The sequence below is a fragment of the Annulohypoxylon maeteangense genome, assembly GCF_022496945.1.
Source record: "Annulohypoxylon maeteangense strain CBS 123835 unplaced genomic scaffold GGS22scaffold_3, whole genome shotgun sequence".
Taxonomy (NCBI): Eukaryota; Fungi; Ascomycota; class Sordariomycetes; order Xylariales; family Hypoxylaceae; genus Annulohypoxylon; species Annulohypoxylon maeteangense.
This window is the reverse complement of record NW_025953250.1, coordinates 2462924-2480207: the sequence shown is the minus strand read 5'-3', so window position 1 is coordinate 2480207 and position 17284 is coordinate 2462924. Positions and strand designations below refer to the sequence as shown.

Below are 17284 nucleotides of genomic sequence, written 5' to 3'. Positions count from 1 at the left end.
TTCCTGTCTCGTAACCGGGGAAGGGCGGAAAGAGCTCGCGCTGACGTCATGAAAAAAAAACCTGTCTTTTCCAAAGTCGTACATATTACTCCTTATTTTTCTCCTAACCCTTACCAGAGTTCTAGAAAAAAATATTTATCCCCCCCAGACCCTCAACGGGCTGAGGATAGGTGTGATGAGAGGCGGTCTGTTTCAAAGAAAAAATAAACCCCACGCATACACGCGAAAAACTACCTTGTTCCTGCACATAGATTAGACAGTAGAGAGCGCACACACAGCGAGATACGAGAAAGCCTATCAAGAGGCGTTGATACATCGGTTAGAAAAGGCAGAAAAAAGGAAAGCGAGGAAGGGGGTGAGGAGCAGAAGGAGGAGGGGGGAAAAGACAAATCGGAGTCGCTCGCTGCGGGATAATCTCACGATTTCTTTTTCTTTTTTCTTTTTCCTCTTCGCTACTTTTTTTTCCCTCGTGTATCTTTGTCTTGGCCTGTGGTACGGTATATACTTGCCTCTTTCGGTATATTATTTTTTTGGTCGCCTTCGCAGATGTAGCTCAATGCTATTATAACAGCCTTGCTTATTACCATTCATTCCTCCTCTTCTTCTTTTTATCGCAACAAGCGCCGAACGCTTTCTTCCCATGCGTCGATCAGCTGACAACAAGCTTCGCGACTTGGACCGGGGGGAGGGAAAGGGAATTGGTTGTGCTGCATTAAACTCTCCCACCCCTCGGTAGCCGCGGTGAAGAGGCTCCGTAAGTAAGCTGGTAAGGAGATAGGTTAGAGGTTTTGGGATGGGGATGGGAATGGGGTGTGGTCCCGCGCGAGCTCCAGTCAGGGGGGGGCCACTCGGGACTAGGGATGACAAATCCCAGCGCATCCCACTTTGCGACGTACATTACATACCAACCTAGCTACGCACGTATGTACGTGCAGGTTCGCAGTGCAGTAAGTTAAGGCAAGTTAAGAGATGAGCCGGTCCACACTGGCGCGTCCTCGTGGTCCTCAAGAAATTTAGGAAATTTTTCGTTCCTGCAGCCGATGTCGCGAGAGAGCGGGTCGCGCCGAAAACCTCCCCAGCGGTCATAATTTTTCTTCCCTTTTCCTTCCCCCTTCACTCCCTGTCCCATGCCGTGTCTTGTCTATTAAAAGAAATAGGGTCCGGGCCTGCTCAAAGCTCAATCCGTCTCCGCGGGGATCCATTACGAGAACAGGTTCGGCGCTGAACCGGTCGTTGCAAATGGCCGGTCTAGGAAACCGTAGATGAACAATTGGGGGCCTTTTGCCAACATTCTTGTCCTTGTCCTTTTCTATAATATCCCCGAGACGGTGAGGCCGGGGAATACCTATGGCACCTATGGGCACCTGTGATAGGAGTGCGACGGTGGGAACATGACGGCTTCCAAGAACGAACCAAGAGATTTAAAATAAAAAAATACCGCCGAGAGATGGGGAGGGGGAAGCTGATATTTATGTATGGGGCAAAAAAGAAATAGATCGAGCAAAAGGATGAATTACATAAATACCTTACTACCTTACTCAAATCACGCTTAACAGACGTAACCGATCATAAGAAAAGAAAAGAAAAGATAATAAAGGGAGAGGGAAATAGGGGGAATATGGAAAGAGAGAGAGAGAAAAAGTCTCACGAGTGACGACATGATGGTACCATCCTGATTTGATAGTTTTCGAAGTCGAATGATGGGAGGAGGCGGCTTGGCCTTGATTCGCCCTCAAATTCTCTCAAGAGGCGCTGCCGATGGAGACGGGATCGGCAGACTCTGAAACCGCTTTTAGGCAAATGAGAATTTAATTGCTCTCTGTTTATGCCTCTTGTTTCTGTCCTACGCAGCTACGATAATGTTCCCTATCGAGGGTACAGTAAGGGGGTATCACCAAGAGGGACAAAATATACAGGAAAGTAACGCTTATATCGGATTCTTAGGTGTCCCTACATTGCTTGGCTGCGCGCTTGATTTTCGTATCTGATCTGATCTTCGATGCTACCATATTTGTGGATTATAGTTCTGATGCTAGGCTTATTACATGGTATGCTAGGTCGGCCATATTTTTTTCGCTACGAAACTCCCGCGGGGCTCGGCGGCTTCGAAGTAACGAGTTCATGCTTCATCACGCAAGGAGACGATGGAGGCACTAAAAACGAAACACTCCACCTGTGTTACCAATTACCTAAAACTTGGGCCACGTAGTTTGTCTAGGCCAGTAGGTAGGTAGGTAAATTTGCATCTCCATAGCCTTGGAACCGAGGGTCATACAGCAGTACAGTATGATACGCATACCAACCCCGTCGTGTGCTTTATCGACGCGGCAAGGTGTTTCTGCATATTGCTTGAGGAGTCTCGTGCTGTTGTTAGGTACCTTTATACCCCCATTCTCAACATGCCAGGAAACCCCTAATGTTGAGAGTACATTAGTAGTAGGTATCGTCTTGAGGCCATCCATAAAATTTAACGAGCAAGCCAGTTGAGACCTACTAAAAGTAAGCTTACCTACTGCAAGCCCTTCCTGCAGCGTCGAAGGGCAACCCGGTAAAACATATTACAGAGATGTTCGCGAAACGGAATCTACCTATTCGGTCACGGACTTTCTTGGGGGCATCCGAATACTGCGCGTCGCAGCACCGAGAAAAATGGTTCCTACTTGCATCCATCTCAATGTACACATATTTACAGTATGAGGTGGCTTAAGCGATTCCTTGATTTCTACTATTGCCATGGGGCGCCTCGATCGGATGAGCTAGTCGCAAGGTAAGCACTCAAATCTCGGTTTGTTCGGAAGCCAGCTCGAACTCCTGAGCAGTGAGATGACTTCGACATCCACACACACGTAATTCCGACTATTTCCAACACATCTCGCTATTCTAAGAGCAACATCTCTTGACCGTACCGTGCATGCATCAATTCTTTACACGTGTACCTGTATTCACCTTCCAGCTGTACGTATTTACACCCCGGGTTGGAGACCCAAGTTCTACATCGGCATTGCAGGCTGTGACATACGACCACTTACCCTTTTTGGCATTTACCAGAACATGATTGGTGCGCCGAATATGCAAGCATATTTCATTATGCAGGTTCTTGTTTCCCAGTCGCGCATCGAATTTCTATGGATTTTTAAGCTTAAAATCGAATTTGGAGGTTATTCTCAAGTAGCCTCCAATATTTCTGTGATGCTAGGTTAAATGGAGAATGGCTATGGCTAGGTAGTGATCATTAAGATTAATTACTCTAATTCTACGATCACGCACATGTGGCTAAGTTGCAGTGTGTTGTGAGACGGGATTTTATTAAAGACTAACTTGGAGGCAGCTTCATGTACTAGCTAGGCTAGGTAGATAGCTACTCCAGTACAACTTTGCGATTCTTTATGGTCGCATTGATACACGCCTTTTTTGTAGCATACGCTACCAACCATGAGAAGTTAAACCTATCGGACTTCTCCTGCAGGCGTCACCTCACTCCGTTTGATTTCCAACAATAGTCCAAAAGTCTACAGGGCGTACGACCTCAGTGTTCTCTGCCGTAGCTACCTGGATATTTGGCGAACTTGTGATGAGCAGACCGTAGGCAGTCCGCTCCAAGCATAGAAAGAGCTTGGTGACTAATCACTCGTTGATTTGCCCTCGTAATGTCATACGTCAATGCTCATTTAACGTTATTCATTGCATAGGGTATGGGGGATGGTGGTAGAACATGTAGTACTCTGGGGCCTCCGGTTGGCTGGCTATTTGGTGCATCTCACCATATGATGGCGCAGCCTGTTGTGGCGAGCTTAGAATTATGTGCTGATCCGGCATCATGCTATCCTATCGCGTATGGATACCAGCCAAGACATTTAAGTAGCCATTTCGGGTCAGCGTGCGAGGATCAAACCCAACATCGCTATAACAATCACTTGTCCTGAGAGACGTGGGCTCTAGACTTTTGTCAGGCTTGGCGGTATCCATTTCTGTTGCCGTAGCTAGGTCAGCAAGGTGCTGCAGGCTTTGGTTCGCTGCGGCTTGAGCAGTCGAGGGTCGAAGATGATCTGAGATGCGATCTCGAATAACTCCATCCCAAGTGGACGGAGCAAGATTCGCGTCAACGAGCTGCCTTAAGAGGCCCGTAGCCTCATCTCGCGTCTTCTCGACTTTAGCGAGCTCGATTAGAGATAGGGTTGTAAGGCAGAAGAAGTGATGGTTCAAGGGGCTAAGCAGCTGCGTATTTGTAAGTAATAGAGTCACGGCCTCCTTGCAAGGCCATAGGATATCAGCAGATTTCGCATTGGTCTGAAAGAGATACGCAAGTAATCTGCAATGCCAGTAGACCATATGTAATATCGGGTGAGTCGTAGGGGAGATACTCTGAGGAAGAATCTCTCGGAACAGCTCGATGGATAAGTTGAAAAAGGAGCTTAGAATTGGACCGGCTCCAGACTCTGGGGAGAGAACCTTTGGAGAAGCCAGGGAAACCGGTGCGAAGTGCCCGAGGATATTTGACAATCCTATACATAATTAGTACTGGCCACATGATATGGTAATGAAGTTACTTACGCGCTAGATGGTACACATTTTCACCTAGTACCGAGTTTAGGCTAGGCAGAATAACCACGCTGTCGTTCGGGATGAACAGAGGGCTCGCAGTTGAGATGGCATTCCACCGATCTAACATGATCAGTGTCCACCAAGCTCGAATTGAGATATTCTCGGTTGAATCCGGCTCCAACTGGCCATCGAGAGTTGTTTCAAGGCCTGAAACATGCAGTCTCATCGTATAAGCGAGACCCACAGCCCGCCCAAGAATGGATGCTTTAGATGGGCCTCCGTGCTCTCCCTTCAACGACGGCACGTCGTAATTGTCGGTCATCAGAGCTGTCAGGATCAGTGTTTGAAGATGCACAAGATTCATGACCGGTGTTCGTGAGGTCGGGTCGGACTCCCATTCCGCGATCATGCGTGTGACAGAGCCGATGTCAGTAGTAGTGTAGAGGCCAGGAACCGAGACATACGACTGCATACTAAGATATAACGCCTCAATAAATGCATCGCGGAGGGGGGGTGGGCATTGCGCCAACTGCCCTTCGACTCGTGCCTTGCCTGCTGCGAGCAGGGGGAAACAAGGATGGACAACATTAAGGTAGGCACTAAAAGCAGCCTCGTCTAGCTCGCGAGTTGAGCCGTTGTGATTAAGGTCGAGTGGCACATTATCTCCGGCAGTGGCTGGACGTGACACCACTGTTGAATCGGGCTTGGATAATGGTTGAGGTGCTAATCCATTAGCAGAGTATGGAGTCCTAAAACTTCCAGATGGGGTCTGGTAAGGTTGGATTGGTCGTGGTTCAGAACTCCATGTAGCTTGTCGTGAACTATTAGGTGTCGCAAACTCGCCACCAGATATACTAGAATATGGCCTCTTACGACTACTATCCTCTGCCTGTCCAGTAGGACTGAAAATATCCATCGAGTCTCTCCTAGCACCACTTAAGAGCTCGGTTAGAGTATCCATGTTACTCCTATCCCCATTACCCCCATCGCTTGCTAACTTTCCTTCGATGTGGTTTATTCGATCAGCAAGCTCTTTAATGTATCCCTTGCTAGGCCCACGCTTTTGAGGGATTCTACTGAAGAGACATCGGATCGAGGAACGTCGGCAGTTTGAACAGGGATCTTCGCCGCTCTCCAAAGCAGCATCGCACTTCACCTTCTTTCTCCTACACTCGTCGCAAGCGCGTGAAACTTTGGACCTCTTTCTCGGTGGAATATCTGGTATCCCCGAAGCTTGTGCGGCATAGTGTTGAACGAGTTGCTCCATCGTGCCCTGAGACTGTAAGTGTGCAGGATGTTGTTGCATATGCGGCTGTTGCGGTGCTATATGCATATGCTGGTGTTCCTGGGGGTGGTGACCGGGTATATAGTGGTGTTGTGGCTGTTGATCATGTTGGACAACAGACGGATCGTGGGCATTCATAGATGAGTCATCATGGGGTATATGCTCAGTATGTTGCTCATGTACATGATTGTTATGTTCCGGTATAGGATCTCGCGATATTCCATCATGTTGCTGTTGCTGTTGCTGTTGCTGTTGCTGCTGCTGTTGCTGCTGCTGCTGCTGCTGCTGCTGTTGTTGTTGTTGTTGTTGCTGTTGTTGTTGCAACTGAGCATCGTGCGACGCGGACTGCAGCAGTGCATTTCTAAGGTTGGACTCCTCGTGGGATTCAATAGGAACGGCGGGCATGCCTTGGCTCATTTCTTGGCTCAACTGAGCAGCTAGTCGCAGTTCTTCGTTGCTTGTAATGGATGGTCGGACATCTTGGTGGAGGGTTGTGGAGGCTTCGAGATCTTCAGGTTGGGTGGGCTGTTGGTCAGGATGTAGATTCGACGTTATTCCGTCGTCTTGTTCATCTGCAGTAGGCATGGGGTACTGCTGTTGCGTGTCAACAACATCATTTTGCACGCCAGGCTCATTCTTAGCGCCTTCGAGCATGGGATCTAGGTCAGGCATGACGGAATTTGCTCATATGTTAGACGGGTTGAGTGTTACACAGTCGGCAACGATGCAGGAGCTTGATACAGTCCTTCACGTAATGAAATATTAATTACGCGATAATTGACACGCGAATTAACGCGATTTTAACAATATTGTTGCTCCTTGCCACTTCTCTCCGAGCTTGGGTTGTGTTGATGCACTTGCGACTCTGTGCAGTACGGCAAATCTGGATTGTCTCGTCACCCGCGACTAGGTAAAGAAAACATTAGAATCACACGGCGACAACAATGATGATAAAAGCGACAATGAAGGAATATGCGCTTCATGGTTCAATCAAGTACCATTCAAGCCTATATAAACCATTGGCATATGGCAGCGCCAACAAGAGCGCGACGGGTATTGGTAGCTCCATTTCTACTAGTGAATGCGACCAAAAGTTGTGAAAGGGAAAATTGTTTATACAAAATAGAAATCAGACATACCTTGTGACGATTTTCTCAATAATATGGGGATGGAAAATAGATGAACGAGTTCCGGATTTGCCCAGAAAACGGAGGAGGAAGAACTTGAATAGCCGATGAGCTTTGGGACTTTTAACCCAGCAAGCTATTTTTTTGGCCGGTGCTGGATTTTTCCAAGCTTTGCAATCCGCAATCCGTAATCCGAATCAATCCCAATTCTCGGAGACGGGAAAAAGTTTCTCGTTGAAGATGATCAAATCAGGTGTGGCGGCGTAAAAGAGGGAGTTGGAAAAAGAATTTTGCGGGATGGATCAGCGAAATTTTACATTTTAGTTAATACACAGATACGTTCTGCACAAATAGACAAGCTCTCTTCCCTTTCTTCTTCATAACACGCTAGCGTTAGTGTTAGCCCCACTCTACAAACACCCACGGAAATTCAAAATTGAGAAGGCAGGTACGGAATACATCGGTACTTACCTCTTCGCACGTGCCACATACATCCATGTGCATGACGTTTTTTCAAATTGCACCAAACTGGGTTAGGTTAGATCAAATATTTGAGTCCTATACCTAAATACTTCGAAAGTTGACCGGAGTATCTCATCATCTCCATCTCAACGAAGAAATTAAAACATTGCCGTCGTCGAATACTTATAACATACAACATATTCGCTCAAGCTCGACCTTTGTCAGTAAATACTGTCGATCTATATGGAATAGGGGAGTCTAATTTCATTATGATTACCATCCATCCATCAGGCTAACACCACACCTACGTTGTCTTTGGAGTTTCAAATGCGGACTCAACGAGGCACTTCTGCTGCAATAGCTCCATCCTTCTTGACTCTAAGTTCGCTATATCATCTAGTTGCCAAGATAGGATTTTCAAGCATACGGAGCATATACTCGGATTTAATAATACATCTCGGACGACGACATGTCCTTCTAATCATTTGTTCGTTTATCTAATATTACCGAGTTGACAAGCCTTAAAATAAACTTGTATAGATCCATTTAGTTTCCATAATTCTTCGTCAAGTTCGGTCGGCTTGATGATATTCTCTCTTCGGCTTCAACTAGATACCTACCTCCTCATAATACCAATCTAGCGAAACATCTCATCTATCGGAGATACGATGATGGGTAGAGGATGAGTTTTATTCATTCCTAATTACTGCGTGTAAGATGACACAGACATTGATCGCCCACTTGACAGAAAGAAGGTCAATGATGATCAAGTACCTTCAAGCTCGCTAACATTAACCAACAAACTTGATATCCCGATTTATTGATCCAAGTAGATCGCAGAAGGGTATCTTTTCAATCATAGTACACCAATGTCACCTTCGAATTCGCCATCATCTTGATGCTCGTCTCTCCTTTTACTCCAGAACCCCTTTCCGTAGCTAACGAGTATCTCCTCGCCCTTCCCAATCCCCGCCCCAGCCTTTTTTCCGGCGTTCTTCCCAGCGGGAAGAACAAAGACAGCCATACATCTCTCGCCACGTCTCGAATCCCAGCACTCTTTGAATTCGCTGTTTGGTCGCGCAGCGATACCCCTATAGTCATTTACGAAGCGAGCCTCGTTGCCTGCTTTCTCCGCATCAACAGCAAGTGCACCGTCGCGGTCTAACCAGAGGTCGTAATCCGACTGTTCATATGCTGTACAGTACGGAGGTAAGGAAGAATGAACTACACCGTAGTAAGGCAAAATGAGAGAGCCCGGTGGGAGCTGTCTCGCGGCGAACAAGCCGGCCTGCCCCTTTGCGGGATGCGAAGGGTCGGTGATAGGCACAATCCTCGCGAGAACCGAGGGACCTCGTAGGAAACCACGCGGAATCTCGGTTATAATATCGCTGGATCGAGACCTTATGATTTCATGTTGTGATCTCGTTATGTGAGGGGCATAGGAGGGTTGTAAGAGATATGGTATCACTGACGGCCAATTTCTAGGTGTCGCATCTTTCCCCATTTGAAGACGAAGACTACCTAGTACCTAGGTAATGTTAGCCACTCTCGTCGCTTTTCCTTAGGGGATTAAGTGAGTTTAGGCCTATTTACCTAGCAATTACTTGTTCGTGGGTGATCTGATGACGAAATTAAAGAGATATATTTTATTGAAAAGATCTTGTGAATACCTACTATCTAGTGGGCGAATCCGGGGTAACCCCACAGAGGTCGGGTCCCACTTATACTGCATTGTTTAACTTGGTTCGGCTTCACCCAGGAGGATTACCTACCAGGACCTACTACTTCCAAGGTTATCACATAAACTTCACAGCATTCGTACCCATGGTTCACATAATGGTCCAGAGGTCAGTTGGAAGACATTAAATTGAAACTCGTGTAAGTAATTGCGATTGAGATTACCAAAACATAGAAACTAAAGGCTGAAATATCTATCTACGAAGCTTGGGAGATAATGGGTACTTAACCTGTGGGTGTTCCGCTTTCGCGAAAAGTAGTACATAGATCCTTACCTATCAGTATCATCTTTTTCTGAATGTAATCTTGATACTTTGAATTTCCTTTATGGAATGTATGAATATTCCATCTTTAAGACCTTCCGAGAGCTTTTGACGCTCGGCTTCTGGGAGACTTGAGGAGGTTACGTGTGTTATACCTCTGCCATCGAAGGACGTCTGAGGGATTGTACCCTCCTTGCGGGTTTTCCTGGCCGGAGGAGGGGCCACATTGTCTTCTTCGTCGTCCATTTCATCAGCTTTTCTCTTACGGTTTCTCCTACCGTTTGCATTGCCCTTTTCATTATTCTGATCATGCACTCCGAACATGCTGACGTCTTCAGGGCTGGGCGACTTCTTAGGCTCGTCAATTTGCATTTTATCATCATCACTTGAACTCGTAGAAGTTGCCATTAGATATTTAGGCCCCCCAGCTGCCTTACGTCTAAAGGCGCGCGTCTTCATCGTGTGGATGGACTGCATGTCGTATTGATGGAGGATATAGATTATTGGATGAAAGTATGCAATCTTACCTGTGGGTGACTTACTCGATCAAGACCTCTAGATGTCGATGATTTTGATTGAGTCTGCAGATTATAATCATCGTGGAATCATGTTGATATATATACTAGGTATGATAGAAGTTCTACTCTTTCACAAAGTCATTGTTGGTTGTGACCAAATACTCGATACTTCATCTATGTCATCAAAGAATGATAAAGAGTTCGATAGCCCTTCAAAGTCAATGTTTTTTTCGTCAGCATAAAGATATTGTTTGAATCGTGAATCTGGAGAGTACCTAGTATATTTGAAAATTATCACAACGTAGAGATTGATCTTGGATTCCAATGTCCACCTCATCTTCTATGTAGGTAAGGAGGTATTTATGTACCTAATTTCCTTGATAATTCCTCATTTATCCAATCGGCATGCGTCCATCTAACCATGTATCGAGGTATGACGTCAACGACATCTAGTATCAATGCGGGTAAAAACCCGAATCTTGTGTTAGTTTGTTTCTAAAATGTACCCAGACCTTGCTAGTCGACAGATCTTGCTTTACACGCTTCATGCATTGGTACCTACCTATACTTAGTATTCGTCTGGTATCTACATGGCATGTATGTAAGTACCGTCTACGTGGTGATCTACATTTGTTGATATGTATTATTCTGATGACACTTCCATCTCCATACCTTACATTTATTCCCTCCATCGCACATGGTCTGTATACTAAATAAAGATCTATGGGTATTAGGTGTGGTACGTTACCAACTAATGCCTCTAGGGCTCCCCTGCATATTGCTACTCTGTACATGCAGAACCCTGGGAATACAGCGTGCTCACCTCAGGTACGTACCCAGGTAGTACAAATCTAAAGCGCCTACATAATGTAGATGCTCTAGTATGATCTTCAATGTTGATCTAGAGCTAGTGGTGGCGACTCCCGTGTGATTCTCCTGTGTTACTTCCATTTCCATTGTTAAGTTAGGTACTACTAGTAGGCAACCCCACTAGAGGCGACTGCTATTCTAAGTTTCCCATCCTCGATACTTTACCTGCTTACACATAAATTCTACACTCATATCTTCCCAATTGTCTCTCTTTCGACCACGATTCCAAGTTCTATTTGCACTGGTCTCTGCTTTTTTCTTGTCCTGTTAGCCTTCCGACCAGTAGGTGCTCCGCATACCATTTCTGAAATCTTAATATACCTTGATACCTAGCACCCAATACTCAACAAAGAATTTGGGTATCGTCGCAATCGGAAGCCCTTGTTTGGGCAGGATACAGACTACTAAATTACTCATGGGAAACTAAGAGCCCTGAGGTCAACTGGTAAATCGAGGTGGTTGTGGTTGCGATCAATCGAGCTCGACTTTTAGGTCGTTTCTATTGGTCTTACAGGAGGAGCATGGAGTCAAATTACAAACCGGCCATTGAAACCCAGCACGAGCCTGACCGTGCTGCTAACGAGTCTTCTCGACATGGAGCGCAACCTGTAGCTTACGTAGCAACCCCTTCCCGATCTCCAGATAATGTCGGTAATCAAAAGGAATTTACGGAAAACCTTACGCCCGCTACTTCAATATCGACTATCGCTGGACTACCTGGACCGATAAATACCGATGTTGCATACGATCGAACTTCGAGCATATCTTTATCGTATAGTGCGAGCTCGGATCGCCAGCCTGGTCACCGCCCAAGCATTAGCGATGCCACAGATCCTGCTGATAGGGTTTTCCCCATCCGATCTACAATAAGCGTGGATAGTTCACAGCCGGCTCCCGCGACACCCTCGACGCCAATACGGAATCCAGGGGATCATAACTATTTAACTCGCCAAGGGACGACTTGGGATGGCCGTCGGCGACAGAGCAATTCGCATGCTTCGATCGAAATTCATGGGGATCCACAACGAGTCAGGAACGGCTCAATTACTCTTACATCGCCGCCTGCTGGATCACCAAATGAAAGAAATGCCGGAAGAACTCTGAATAGAAAAGGGGATATTTCTAATTCTATGAGGAGTCCGCCACCAAAATCAGAAAGAGCAGCTTCCGAGGGGCCGCTACTCTTCAGCTATGCGTCTTCAGATAATTCCGATAGAACGAGAGAAAGCACATCTACGAGGGCGGGGGAAAGCCATTTCGCAGATTCTTCCGGGCCTAAGTCTCCCGGAGAGCTTAACGATACGAATGACAACTTAGTGACAGTGCGCTTTCGCCATGTGGTGACTGAGGAAGGTCACGCTGTTATTACAGGCCGAGATGGAGCCCTAGAAAGGTGCGAAGATGAACCAATTCATGCTCCCGGGGCTATCCAGCCATTTGGCCTCCTTGTCGCCTTCACAGAGGAGACGGATGGTAGGCTTATTGTTCGCTGCGTGAGTGAAAATTCGAAGAGGATTATAGGGTTTTCGCCCCAAGAATTATTTCAACTGGAAAGTTTCACAGAAATCTTCACCGAGGAACAAGCCGATAATCTTCTCGACCATGTAGATTTCATCCGAGATGAAGAGGCGGATCCAGCTACTAATGGACCTGACGTGTTTAGTATATCTGTACGGCCACCTCAGAGAAGGACGGTCAAACTCTGGTGTGCCATACATGTCAACAATAGCCACCCAGATTTGATTATATGCGAGTTTGAGCTGGAGGAGGACGCTGAGCACCCTCTTCGACCGCCCGGTGAACTAACTCCAGACGAACCTGAGGACACGCTTTATCAGAATCCGTCAATGGAAGAGTTGCATGAAAGTACTGAAATCACCAGTAGACCTCTCAGGATACTTAGAAGCGCACGTCAGAGACGAGGTGAAGCTGGTGCAATGCAAGTTTTCGATATCATGTCTCAAGTCCAAGAGCAGTTAGCATCCGCACCAAACTTGGACAGATTCCTTAAAATATTAGTGGGAATCGTCAAAGAGCTTACGGGATTTCATCGAGTTATGATCTATCAGTTCGATGCGGCATTCAACGGGAAAGTCGTGACTGAACTTGTTGACCCTGCGAAGACTCGCGATCTCTATTACGGATTGCATTTTCCGGCTTCTGATATTCCGAAACAGGCGCGTGACCTCTACAAAGTCAACAAAGTACGGTTACTTTATGATCGAGATTTAGAGTCTGCAAGGCTTGTTTGTCGGTCTGCAAAGGACCTAGAACGACCTCTTGATCTTAGCCATTCTTACCTCCGCGCAATGTCTCCCATTCATCTTAAATATCTCGGTAATATGGCAGTCCGATCCTCTATGTCTATATCAATCAATGCGTTCAACGAGCTATGGGGACTTATCGCGTGTCATAGCTATGGTTCTAAGGGGATGCGAGTCCCATTCCCTATTAGAAAGCTCTGCCGACTTGTTGGAGATACAGCGTCGCGCAACATAGAGCGCCTCTCCTATGCATCGCGTCTACAAGCTAGGAAACTTATCAACACTATGCCGACCGACAAGAACCCATCTGGCTATATCACAGCCTCTTCTTCGGATTTAATAAAGCTTTTTGACGCTGATTTTGGTATGTTGTCTATACGAGGCGAGACTAAGATATTAGGGAAGATCGAGCAAACCCAGGAGCCTCTGGCTATGTTGGAGTATTTGCGTCTGAGGAGTTTTACTTCTGTTCTGACATCGCAGGATATCCGCGAAGATTTTCCCGATCTCCGTTATCCTCCTGGATTTTCTGTCGTCGCTGGCCTATTGTATGTTCCCTTAAGTGTAGGTGGGAACGATTTCATCGTCTTTTTCCGCAAGGGCCAAGTCAGAGAGGTTAGATGGGCAGGCAATCCATATGAGAAGGTTGTCAAAGAAGGTACCTCGAGTTTTCTGGAACCGCGATCGAGTTTCAAGGCATGGCACGAGATTGTCATTGGCAAATGTAGGGAATGGAATGAGGAACAGGTGGAGACCGCAGCAGTATTATGCTTAGTTTATGGTGCGTATTTGGGTTATATCAAAGCTTTATTCGTAGACAAGGGTATTTGCTTACACTACCTTAGGCAAGTTCATCGAGGTTTGGAGACAAAAGGAGGCAGCCTTGCAAAGTAGCCGACTGACTCGACTCCTACTGGCGAATTCGGCACATGAGGTTCGCACACCATTAAACGCCATAATTAACTGTTTAGAGATTGCTATGGAAGGGCCACTCGACCACGAAACCCGCGAAAATTTAGCACGGTCTCATTCGGCGTCCAAATCGCTCATTTATGTAATCAATGACCTCCTCGACCTTACTAACATGGAAGAAGGCCAGAATTTGATCAAAGACGAGGTCTTGGACTTACTAGGATGTATTCATGAGGCCACGGAGCCTTTTAAGGTAGACGCCAAACGAAAATCTTTATCGTACGAAGTCATCGATCATCCTGGCCTTCCTCGATACGTACATGGCGATTTTCGCCGGGTACGACAGGCTGTTGCAAACGTAACAGCGAATGCTATAAAACATACAAGCAAGGGTTCGGTAGTTGTTGAATCGTACGTCACTGAAGTCCTTGAGACCCGCGTCAAAGTTGAAATTGTTGTCCAAGATACAGGCAATGGTATGAGTAATGAAAAGTTGGATAATCTGTTCCGAGACTTGGAACAGGTAAGCGCGGATGTGGATGACTCTACGCCTGTTGAAAATATCGAGAAGCCGGGCGAGGGCCGAACTTTGGGATTAGGCCTTGCAGTGGTTGCAAGAATAGTGCGAAATATGAATGGTCAGCTTCGGTTAAAGTCTGAAGAGGGAAAAGGATCAAGATTTGTAATTCAACTTCCCTTCGACTTGCCAACAGAAGAGTCACTTGACAAGCTCGGTGCTAAACGCGCATCTGTCAACCCTAAGGTAATATCGAGCACTGCTTCTATCACTAAGGCCATGCCATCGATGGATATGGACGAAGTTATGCTTATTGATAAGGGAAGCACGAACCCAGTCAATGCTCAGAGGCGTGGGAGCACCGAAAGGAGGAGCTTTGATGAGACAAAAAGTATATCTAGCGCAAGGAGCGCTGCTAGCAACAGTGGCCAGAGCAACAAAAGTGATGCCGATCGTTTGATTGACGCTATTCAAACACCTCTAACTATCGGAGGACTTGATGAAAAGACGGGCAGTATAAAACATATAAGCCCTAAAGAACGACAAGACTCGCATCACACTATGGTTAATCCACCCACTACCGAGAGGAATAGTCTAGAACGACCAAGTACCTTGCAGCGATCAAATTCAGCAATGTCGGATGGTTCCTACCCTATCACAGATACCAAAACGTCACTCAAACCTGTCAAGGTGCCAGATGAATTCTTCGATCGTCCGCTAAGATCGACAGCTAGCCAAGCACCTAAGATACCATATGAAATTGCCGGAGTCACTAAACCTGACGGAGGACAAACTAACGCACATATGCTAGCCCCCCCTCCACCCCATCTCAATAACCTGAAGGTGCTTGTGGCAGAAGATGATCCGATCAACATGAAGATTCTTCAGAAGCGCCTAGAGAAAGCCGGACACGAAGTCTACCATGCTGTTAATGGCGAAGACTGCGCAGCCGTTTATAGGGAAAGACCCGGTGCTTTCGATGTCATTCTTATGGACATGCAGGTAAGTGACCATGTCCAAAGGTGTACGGTACCTACCGTAGGCACTCGATATAGCTAACTCTCAAACATCAGATGCCTATCGTCGATGGCCTTAGTAGTACGAAGATGATACGAGCGTTTGAAAAGGCCGAAAAATGCCTAGAGCTCTCAACTTTGGCTGCCGCTCACAAGAGAACCCCGATCTTTGCTGTGTCAGCTTCTCTTTTGGAACGGGACAGCCCAACTTATATGGCGGCCGGATTTGATGGTTGGATTCTTAAACCGGTCGATTTCAAGCGACTCAACATTATACTCGATGGGATTTCCAAGGAAGATATTCGGACAGGGTGCTTTTACGTCCCTGGCCAATGGGAGAAAGGCGGATGGTTCGAAAGGGAATCGACGAGCGAGGGAGGGGTGGCTTAACGAAGTAAAACGTCGCGACCTATAGAAACACGACCGGCGGCTCTATAGCCACACTCTTCTCGCAGCACCTCGAAAGCGAGTGTTACATTGGGCTAATAATATTAACAATGATGCGTCGTGATAGACTTCGGAGGCTCCTAAAGGGAGCGAGACTCGAATCATGTTTTCATGAAGCTGGATACCATAGAAACGGCCGATAAATCTAATCTAATTCAAGCAAGAAAACCGACGATATGCTCACGCATCTTCATACGTTTAGAGGATTACGGATGGGTCCGGCAACATTCAGATCTATTTCATATCTGCTATAGAAGGGTCCAAGAGCGGGTCTCTTCGTCTTGCGGTTTCCTTAACGGTTACACAAAAGGGGGTTACCATGAAAGTACACGCATTGCATGGAGTTCAGAAGGTCACTCATATACACGGATCGGGATCTTGCACGGTTTTCATGCTATATCGGGGTTTTCTAGGTACGCACCGTGATGTTGCTTGAGTTTTGTGGTTACTTATTGTTAGCTATTGAACGATGTTGAGATCTTGGTTTTTGGCTTTGGAATTGAATGTATATTGGTTTGAAGACTACAAGATGTAGTGCATATCTGCGCATGTACCTGTTCAGGATGTAAGGATGTGCTATAGCGTATTGAAGTAGCTGGTGAATTACGAGTACTTCGTAGAGGTATTCAATTTGCGATAATGCACCAGACTTAGAGCGATAGTGACGAATGGTAAATCGAAGACTAGTAGAAAATCACATAAAACATCGCTAACGGAATGCGACAAGTACTATTTATTCTTTCATTCAATTCGAAAAGTTTCATTATCCAGAGGACTGCCTTTTCGAGCCCTTTCGTTCCCATCTATGTTAACCCTGAATCCCGTTCTACATATTGGCGTCATCCCATAATATGACTTCGTTACACGGCGTTTCCCTCATTCGGTTTTCCCCGACCGTTACAGCAGACACCCACCCCTCCTCATAGATGTCCAAAGCTGCCTACCTGCCTACCTACCTTTACCTTAAATTTAGGTATGTACGTAGGTAGGTGTATGGTGATAAGATGAGAGAGAATATTCATTCGACCCCCTTCCCAACCCTTAGATAAATAATAATCCCAAATTCGAAAAAAAATAAAAACAAAACATTAACATGATGCTTGCGCCTGTCTGATCCGATGCCCGTTTTCTGTCTGTCTATTGTGGTACATGTGATGATGTGATAAGGATGTGATGGGGAGGTAATTCGTAAATGCCGTGATAGATATATGTGCATGTGAACAAATAAAGTGATAAATGATAAAACATTCGTTCCGCCCGACCTTGGAGATGGGGATGGTGGTGGGTGGTTGGAGATAATATGGTTGCTTTAATGGTGTTGGTG

General features: G+C 46.2%; 3 protein-coding genes across 3 annotated transcripts; 1 reads left to right on the top strand and 2 right to left on the bottom strand.

The window, feature by feature from the left end:
* Positions 1-3513: 3513 nt before the first annotated feature.
* GGS22DRAFT_97362 (uncharacterized protein) lies at positions 3514-6635 on the bottom strand. Its single transcript, XM_047968582.1, has 2 exons — positions 4552-6635; positions 3514-4502 (listed from the first exon to the last, which is right to left on the bottom strand). Exons 1-2 carry the CDS (start codon positions 6497-6499, stop codon positions 3826-3828), a joined length of 2625 nt encoding a protein of 874 aa, XP_047822282.1. The 5' UTR covers positions 6500-6635; the 3' UTR covers positions 3514-3825.
* Positions 6636-8025: 1390 nt separating this feature from the next.
* Positions 8026-9062, bottom strand: GGS22DRAFT_155885 (uncharacterized protein). Its single transcript, XM_047960287.1, has 2 exons — positions 9014-9062; positions 8026-8948 (listed from the first exon to the last, which is right to left on the bottom strand). The coding sequence occupies exon 2, from the start codon at positions 8918-8920 to the stop codon at positions 8273-8275; it is 648 nt and encodes a 215-aa protein (XP_047822281.1). The 5' UTR covers positions 8921-8948; positions 9014-9062; the 3' UTR covers positions 8026-8272.
* Positions 9063-11325: 2263 nt separating this feature from the next.
* On the top strand, positions 11326-16245 carry GGS22DRAFT_198181 (hsp90-like protein; the record flags this gene model as incomplete). The annotated part of the gene is made up of 3 exons (XM_047966102.1): positions 11326-13849; positions 13914-15499; positions 15571-16245. The coding sequence occupies 3 exons, from the start codon at positions 11326-11328 to the stop codon at positions 15901-15903; spliced, it is 4443 nt and encodes a 1480-aa protein (XP_047822280.1). The 3' UTR covers positions 15904-16245.
* Between the last annotated feature and the right edge of the window lie 1039 nt (positions 16246-17284).